Here is a 9,484-nt window from a genome sequence, read left to right as displayed (position 1 = left end):
GTGGCTAGGTAGTGCTACTCTCCGGGAACAATATCCAGCTCTGTACAATATTGTGCGTCACAAGGGCGATACTATTGCCAAGGTTTTGGAATCATTCCCGCCAAATGTGACGTTCAGAAGGGATTTAATTGGACCTAGACTCCAATTGTGGAACATACTGCTCCAACGGTTAACCACGGTACAGTTGTCACAAGGGTCCGATATCTTTCGTTGGAACCTACATGGGAATGGGCAGTTCTCAGTGGAGTCTATGTATAGAGCTCTGATCCAGTCAGATGTGCCAGTTGATAATAATAAGAAGATCTGGAAGATGAAGATACCTCTTAAGAATAAAATCTTTGCGTGGTATCTCCGTCGCGGAGTCATTCTTACTAAAGATAACCTTATTAAGAGGAATTGGCATGGAAGTACGCAATGTGTATTTTGTCCGCATGATGAGACAATAAAACATTTGTTCTTTCATTATAAATTGGCTCGTTCTATATGGTCAGCCATCCAGATAGCTTGTGGCTTGTATCCTCCGTGTAGTGTTACTAATATATTTGGCAACTGGTTACATGGGATTGATCACAAGTTTAGAATTCTTCTCAGGGTGGGAGCGCTTGCCGTGATTTGGTCGCTTTGGCTATGTAGAGATGGTAAGGTTTTTAATGATAAAAGTACTTTCCTTATACAGGTTATCTACAGATGTACCGGGACGCTTCGTTTATGGTCCTCTCTATAGCGAGTGGAGAATCGAGACCTGTTTACGGAGGTGTGTACACGATTGAAGGCTGCGGCGAGGGATACTTTTACCCAACATGGGTGACAGCATGATCTTAGGATTGGGCCTCCTACCATTTAGGTGTCATACAGATATTCATCTTTGTATTTCGCCTTCTTCTTTTATTTTGGCTTGTCGTGAGGACTTTGTTGGCTGTGTGCATCTTAGTTATGCAGAGGCCGGGTGTAATGCTTAAACCTTTTAAGTAATAAAGCGCCCCTTTTCGAAAACATCCATGCATGGCTCCAGAGTTGGCGAGAAACACAGGAAACAACGAAGGCGAGGGGCGGAGACCGGTGGCAAGGGCGGGGACCGGCGAGACGCGAGTGCCTGCTGCAGGCCGCGGCGGCAGCGCTGCGTTCCCACGAGGAAGGAGGACCGAGATCAAAAGTGGAGCGCGATGCATTTTTTTTCCTGTTGCGAGATCCAGATCGAACGGGTCACATATGTTGAATCGGACGCTCGCGCGATAATAGGCCGAACGGGTCAAATAGTACTCCCTCCGCTCCATAATGTAGTGCCTATAGATTTTTGCAAAAGTCAAACACAAACTTGATCATATTTATAGAGAAAACTATGTACATTTAGAATACCAAATAGACATCATTGGATACATTATGAGTTATATTTTCAGAATGTACATGGTTGGTATTGTAGATGTAGACAGTTTTCTCTATATATTTGGTCAAAGTTAGCAAAGTTTGACTTTTATAAAAATTTATAGGCACTACATTGTGGAATAGAGGGAGTGTTAGTTAAATCCTAACTCTTCTCACATTCTCTTCCTTTCACGTGTAATTGTGAAGCAACAAATTCAGAGAGATCAGTAGAGTGAATTAACGGTATATATTTTCTGAGGGTTGGCTAGGCGCTTAGGTGAACGCCGAACGCATTCGACACCGAACACACACGCCCCCTCAAAAACCGAACATTCTCCACTGTGCTTGGTGACCTACCCAACCAAACCAAAGCATCCATCATTACCGTTAGCTAGCTAGCTCAACTCCCCGTCACCTACCCGGCCACTCCGCTCTCCCTATAAACACCTCCCGTGCGAACCTCACTGCATCTCACCACACAAGCAGTAAACACACACAAGGTAGCTAGCCACAGCTCGACCAGCACGTTTCAGCTAGCTAGGCCAGGACAATCAACAGCGAAGATGGCCTCCCTCACCGTCTCGCAGACGACACCGGCGGCCGGCAGCGCCAACAAGCAGCGCGAGGGCGCGGAGATCATCACCGGCGCTGAGGCGTGCTACGAGCACTCCAAGGAGCTCCTCAAGGGGCTGGGGTTCCCGGGCGGGGTGATGCCGCTGCGCGGGCTGGAAGAGTGCGGGCTGGTGCGGGAGACCGGGTACGTGTGGATGCGGCAGGGGAAGCCTTACGAGCACCACTTCCGCGCCACGGGCACCCGGGTGCGCTACGACGCCGAGGTGACGGCGTACGTGGAGGAAGGGCGGATGAAGCGGATGACCGGGGTCCGGAGCAAGCAGATGATGCTCTGGGTGCCCATCGTCGAGATGAGCCTCGACGGCGCCGACAAGGTCTACTTCAAGTCCAACGTCGGCATCGGCCGCTCCTTCCCCGCCACCGCCTTCGCCGACGAGGACGCCCCCGCTGACAACGCGCGAGCGCCGGCCGCCGCCGAGGCCAGCGACAAGCAGTGATCGATCGACGTCGCAGCGTTCACATGGTTTGTGCTGGTGCCTATGGTACGTGTGCGTGATACGACTATACGAGTGATCTGCGGTGCACGCATTGGCACGAACAGGTAGGTGGTGCGTCTCGTGCGTGGATGTTTGTATCTTTTTATTTTGCGAGTTTGCTTCCATTAATTTTTATTACCAACGATGTATTGCTACGTGAATAATCGATGAAGTCTTTGTTACCCCTTTGTTACACAAGAGCAAGGTGTTGGGCGTTGTCCCGATCTAGTAGAGTGGTTGAGCTACCGCATTGGCGCTACTATCCGTCTATCTTATCCTTCTCCCAATCTGTCGCATCATAGTTACTCGTAATGAAGGGAAGCACTGTGCCATCGCCTTCAACTAGCAAGTTATGTTGCCAAGTCGCTTTCGGAATTGATGATGGTTCCACAAATAGGAATCTCTAACAGCTACACAATACCCCGGTGTTTCTTCACTTTGGGTCTCTATAAATTCAGAATAGCTAATCACATCTAATTATAAAATAGTTACCTCACATTTAAATCTCGTGCAACTTGTGATTGACATCGTTTCTGCAGTGCGCTTCGTCGTGGTCATTGTTTTGAACCGTTCTCTTTTCTTTTCTCTGTCAGCTGGTGCGCTTGGTCGTGGTCATTGTTTTGAACCGTTCTCTTTTCTTTTCTCTGTCAGCTGATTATCTCCTGAATATGCTGGCCCTCGGGCCTGCTTCAAGCTATACCAGATGGGACTAAGCTACTTTTTAGAGAACATATTTTGCCATTCTAAGAAGATATTTCTTTATTTAGCTTTAAACTCTCTATAGCGGTCATATTAGTTTTATGGGGGATCCTCCGCCTTGCGAGCGGTCGGATGTGACAAAATCAAGCAGCTAAACTAATTTCTCTTCTTTGCAACAATTCTCTTTGTCGGAAACATTTGTAACAGAGATTCTGTTGTGGATTTTTTGCAACATATGTTGTGTTGCAGGATTTTTTTTGCAACATAGGTTGTTGCAGATTTTTTTTTCTCTTCAATTTTTTGTAACAGAGGTATTGTTGCAGATTTTTTTGCAACTAAGGTGATGTTGCAGAATTTTCTCTCTTTGTCTTCACCTCTATATGGTGTTACGGAAAAAAAGTTTTGCAACATGACTGATGTTGCAGAAATATTTCTTGTAACAGATTCGATGTTGCAAAACAAAACTCCGCCGTCGTTCGCCGCTAGCCCGTTGGGCGGTGGTTATGGAGGAGCGGCGCCGTCCATTCCCGCCGCCCGCGAGCATCAAACCTCCGACCAGGTCGCCTCACGGGGAGGCACGCGACTCAATGGGAGCTCGGGGCAGTCGGAGCAGCACTGGGAGGCGACGACTCGACGGGAGCTCGGGGCAGTCGGAACAGCGCGGGGAGGCGACGACTCAACGAGAGCTCGGGAGGAGCACGAGCGGCGACTTCTATCAAAGATCCAGATCCTGCAACAGAGCGGTTGTTGCGATGAGAGTGATTGCAACAACGGGCCAGTTACAAAAATTAATGGTGGTGGCCATAGGGCACGTGGCGTGCAGACAAGGTGACGGATGCGGGGTTGTGATCTGCCGGATGATCTATAGAGTTTCCCTAGTTTTATTAAGTTTTTTAGTTTTTCCTCTGGGATATCATTTTGTTCCGCTGTGAGGATGGTCTCAACTTGTTTTCTATTTTATTTTTTTTTGCGAATATTGTTCGTTTGTTTATTGGCTTGCAAGATTTGAAAGTCTACCGGTCAATCCATGTAAACTAAGAGCGTTGATCGATTTCCCTCTAAATCACTATTATCACTCTCTTCCATCTTCCGTTCTCTTTCCGTCATTACCAACTTTTTTGTTCTTTTTAGATTTCTTTCTTTTCACTATAATCTCTATCTGGTTTTTCCTTTTTATTTTCTATTTTTGTGTCAGTTTCTATTTTATTTATTTCTTTTTTGTTTTGTCTTATTTTTATTTTTTCAAATTTGTGAATAAGATTTGTGTGTATTTTTTTTATAAAAAATAAAAACACCTTCTAAATTCATAAATATTTTCTCATACGAAATTATGTCTCATTTAAGTTTACCACCATTCAATTTAGTGTCTGTAATTTTCATTCAAGCGCTCGATCCCCCGCCTTCCTGGTTGCTATTTGTTTGTCACACATCTTTTTTGGCCAGTTTGGCTTCATTATTGTCTGCCATTATCGCGAAGTGTTGGCAGCCCATTTCGCTGCGCTGTTTCTAGGCCTGAGTCGTCGAGATAGCCAGTTTATCAGGTCACTCATGCCCTGTGCTATTTTTCTAGGTCCACTTTTTGTTCAGCGTGCTTTGCTTTTTCCTGGCCATCCTCATGACCTTTTTTGTTAATTGTTATTGGTCTACGTTGTAGAATTGCAAGTGACATGTCCTTGCTGGTTGCCGCTTCTTTATCACATCCATTTTGTTGCTGTCTCATTTTGCTCGCCCCATTTTCTTTTGTTCTTCAATATAGCCAACGCGAGCAGGATGGGCGAGTCGATCGGGGGATTTGCTCGTTCTCGTTCATTCGCAAATGAGTCCAACCTTTTCCTCATCTCAATTGCAACACTACAAAAAAAAGACACATCCGTGACATTTTGAGCCTAACGAATTTTTTTCTGTCATGCTTATGACACTTCTATGATGATAATTGTGACAAAACCGGTATCATCATAGATGTGGTGGGCTCCTACTTCTACGACAAAAAATCATGACAGAAAATGGGCTTTTAGTCCTGGGCGGGCCGGAGACGCAGCTGCATGACATTCTTTGGGCCGTCCATGATGGAAAAAACCGTGGTAGAAGCGAGGGCGAGGAAAATATCGGGGAGTTCCCGGTTACGGTGGGTGGTCGGGGCCGAGCGATGCGCGTTTCTCTCGTACACGTACGCGCGTGGGTGCGAGGGGCGTTGGGCTCTAACTGAACCCGAGCGAGGCGTTCGCCTACTGAACCCGATCGATTGCACTGCAGGCTACACGTTACTGAATCCGAGCGATCGATTGATGGATGTTAACTGAACCCGATCGAGCGATTCCTTCGCTACTGTTGCTAACTGAAGTCGATCGAACATGCTGCCTCTGGATGAACAGTGAGCGTTGTTGGGGGGTTGAATGAACAGTTCCCGGTGGGAGGGGGTGGATGGACAGGACCCCGTGGTAGTAGAGGTCGTTGCCACTGGATGAACAGTACCCCGATCGATCGAGCCGGTTGGGGGTGGATGAACAGAACCCCGTGAAGGGCTGGATGAACAGGACGACCCCGTGGAGGGCTGGTTGAACAGTAGCCGGTGGAGGGCTGGATGAACAGTAGCCAGGGGAGGGGTGGTTGAACAGGACCGCGTGGAGAGGACTGGTTGAACAGTAGCCGGTGGAGGCTGGATGAACAGGAGCCCGTGGATGAACAGTCGCAGGTGGAGGCTGGAGGAGGTCGACGGTGGATAAACAGTAGCCCGTGGAGGCTGGAGGAGGTCGACGGTGGAGATGAACAGTATCCCGTGGAGTCCCGTTTTGCAGTACGCCACACCCCTCCCGATGAATATGACCCCCGTTTCGACCGCAGCGCTCCAACACAAGTCCGTTTCCTCCGTTTTGTGGTACGCCACACCCCTCCCGATCAACAGGACCTCGTTTCGACCGTAGGAGGTCCAAGAGAAGTCCGTTTCCTCCATTTTGCGGTACGCCAGACCCCTCCCGATGAACAGGATCCCGTTTCAACCGTGGCCGGTCGAACACAAGGCCATTTCCTCCGTTTTGCGGTACGCCAGGCCTCGTTTCGATCGGCTGTTCCGTCCAAACCGGTTGGCTCCCGATGAACACGACATATTCCGTTGCCTCCCGATGAACACGGCGCATTCCGTTGCCTCCCCATGAACACGACGACGACGCAGTTTCTCCGTTCCGACCCAGCCATGTACGAGCCCTGGCCGTATGTATGCGCGAGTAGGCGTTCGAGACCCCGCCCGTATGTACGTACGTGGCCGTATTTACTTTCTTGCACCCTGGTTGTACGTACGTGTACATGCTACGTGTGCGCCTCTACTACGACACATGCACTTCCTTACACGGCCACGGTTCATCGCTGCAGCCTGTAGACAGACCGATCATATGTACGTACACAGAATGACAACGCTACGTACGCTTTGACCAGGTGGGTCCTGACTTTCAGGCACTTCCTTCCGTGCGAAGATGTAGCTGGTGGGTCCCAACAGTCGGGGGGAAACGTTTTTTTCGTGAAATAACGTGGCCCGTCCGGTGGGTCCCTACTGTCAGGTGGAGTAACTATTTTGCGCGTAATAAGGAGGCACTTCCTTGCTGCTGCCGTGGACCCAGCTGTCAGCCTCTCCACGTACAGTACTCTTCCGATGGAAGTCGTTCCTTGACCACGTTGACCACCCCGCGCCGAGAGCACCGGGGCGGTGGACGACGGCGAGGCCTAGAAAGGGGATGACGCAGAGCCGGGGAAGATGCGGCAGTGGATGCCCACGCGGAGGGGAGTACGTGGGTTGACTGCTTCGGCTGCGGTGTGAGGCTGCCATCGCCGGAGAATAGCAGGAGGTGTGGGTGAGTATAGAGGGATGGCATGGCCAGCAGTGGCAGCACAGCCGGACACGGGAGGCAGGAGCAGGCGGCACGGCCGATGCTTGTTTGGCAGGCTGGAGCAAGAAGACCAGAGGTTGAAAAAGCACTACGTCCGTTGGATGGACATCATACGGTCACTAAAACTAGAATCGTTCATATTGACTAAGTTGACAAAGCCCTCCGTCCCCGTCATCTTAGTAGGCCCACAAGTCAGCCTCCCACTATGGTGGGTCCCAGCTAGCAGGGGGAGTATTCATTTTTTTGTGCGTAATAAGGAGACACTTCCTTGCGTGCGAAGATATACCTGGTGGGTCCGACCTGTCAGCGGGGGGAACGTTTTTTCACGAAATACAGAGGCCCTTCCGGTGGGTCCCAGCTGTCAGGTGGAGGAATCCGTATTTTACGCGTAATAAGAAGGCATTTCCTTACATGCGGCTGTGGACCCAGCTGTCAGCCTCTCCACGTACAGTCCACTTTTGATGCATGTCGTTCATTGACCACGTTGACCACGCGGCACTGAGAGCACCAGGGCGGTGGACGACGACGAGGCCTAGGAAGGGAACGACACGGAGTCAGGGAAGACTCGGCAGTTGTTTCCCACGTCGAGGGGAGTACGAGGGTTTACTGGTTCGTCTGCCGTCGCCGGAGAATAACAACAGGTGTGGGTGAGTAGAGGGATGGCTAGGCCAGCGATGGGAGTACGGTGGAACGGTGAGGCCTGCGCGGCAGCATGGCCGGTCGCGGGAGGAGGAAGTAGGCAGCCCCGCCGACGCTTGTTTGAGAGGCTGGAGCAGGAAAAGCAGAGATTGAAGAAGCACAACGGTCGTTGGATGGACATCCAACAGTCAGTACTTGTGCGTCAACCTTTTCTTAGGAAAGCCTCAAATATATGGAAAACAGTATATAGCCCATCTACCATTATTTCTAATAATTTATAGACCATTTGCTAATTCTTAAGGGTTTTTTGGAGCGCATATGCTTTTTGTTAGCATTACAGCCTATATTGTAGCCACGATTAAAAAATTATATGAAATTTTTGCATATTTTGGTGCGGTCCGAACTGTTTTTAATCCCAAAATTCCGAGTCACATTCAAACTGATTTTAAAAATAAATGTATATCAATATAAAATCCAACAAATTGTCCATGCATAAAAATCAATGCAATTTAAAATCTCGAAATGAAAAAAAAACAAAATTTAAAACTAATTGCCTGTTTGATGTGTTTTAAAAATGTACAACCAATTTCTCATTACTGATAGGCCATTTTCTCGGCCAGCCGAATGAAGCTCTCCTCGTCTTGAAAGATTTGCAGCCCAACAGGCCTGACAAAGCGAATTACTTGACAAATCACAAAAAAACTGAGCTAGCCATTTTCAGAAAGAAAAAAAAACTATTAGGCTGGTCTGTGGTAAACATAAAAGAAAAGGCTATCTAGACAGGCCAGAGTGCCCCGCTGTCACGCCCAATATGCGACCCTATCCGAGAGGAACTCGAAGGTCCCACCAAGGATAGACCCGCATATTGAAACGCTTTTGCAAGGTGGATATCATTACATCAACATTACATAATAGATGGGGATACATACAAAAGGCATACAAATGCCGCAAGAATACATCAATACAACATACATAAGATCAACATCTGTCTACGGATGAAACACAAACAAAAGCTCAAACGACATCCACCCTGCTAGCCCAGGCTGCCGACCTGGAACCTATCCCCTGATCGAAGAAGAAGCAGAAGAACTCCAAAACAAGTAACATCGCTCTCGCGTCATGATCATCGCAAAACCTGTACCTGCAACTGGTGTTGTAGTAATCTGTGAGCCATGAGGACTCAGCAATCCCATTACCATGGGTATCAAGTCTAGCAAAGCTTAATGGGTAAGGAAGGGGTAAAGTGGTGAGGTTGCAGCAGCGACTAAGCATATATGGTGGCTAACCTACGCAAATAAGAGCGAGAAGAGGAGCAACAGAACGGTCATGAAACTAGCAATGATCAAGAAGTGATCCTGAACTCCTACTTACGTCAAACATAACCCAAAAACCGTGTTCACTTCCCGGACTCCGCCGGAAAGAGACCATCACGGTTACGCACGCGGTTGATGCGTTTTAATTAAGTCAAGTGTCAAGTTCTCTACAACCGGACATTAACAAATTCCCATCTGCCACATAACCGCGGGCACGGCTCTCGAAAGTTTATACCCTGTAGGGGTGTCCCAACTTAGCCCATTATAAGCTCTCACGGTCAACGGAGGATATTCCTTCTCCTGGGAAGACCCGATCAGTCTCGGAATCCCGGTTTACAAGACATTTCGACAATGGTAAAACAAGACCGGCAAAGCCACCCGATGTGTCGACAATCCCGATAGGAGTCGCACGTATCTCGTTCTCAGGACACACCGGATAAGCGAAGCGTACAGGTACCGACGTAACCCAAGTTGCCAAGGGATG

General features: G+C 48.7%; 1 protein-coding gene across 1 annotated transcript; it reads left to right on the top strand.

Moving 5' to 3' along the window:
- Positions 1–1,811: 1,811 nt before the first annotated feature.
- On the top strand, positions 1,812–2,664 carry LOC123181339 (uncharacterized). The gene has a single exon (XM_044593591.1). The coding sequence runs from the start codon at positions 1,926–1,928 to the stop codon at positions 2,430–2,432; it is 507 nt and encodes a 168-aa protein (XP_044449526.1). The 5' UTR covers positions 1,812–1,925; the 3' UTR covers positions 2,433–2,664.
- Positions 2,665–9,484: the final 6,820 nt, after the last annotated feature.

Source organism: Triticum aestivum, chromosome 1D (genome assembly GCF_018294505.1).
Source record: "Triticum aestivum cultivar Chinese Spring chromosome 1D, IWGSC CS RefSeq v2.1, whole genome shotgun sequence".
Classification (NCBI taxonomy): Eukaryota; Viridiplantae; Streptophyta; class Magnoliopsida; order Poales; family Poaceae; genus Triticum; species Triticum aestivum.
The sequence above is the reverse complement of the archived record's forward strand: the minus strand, read 5'-3'. Positions and strand labels throughout refer to the sequence as shown.

Bases quoted from the DNA above. Each gene is read 5' to 3' on its own strand.
- LOC123181339 (XM_044593591.1), top strand. From the start codon at position 1,926: ATGGCCTCCCTCACCGTCTCGCAGACGACACCGGCGGCCGGCAGCGCC.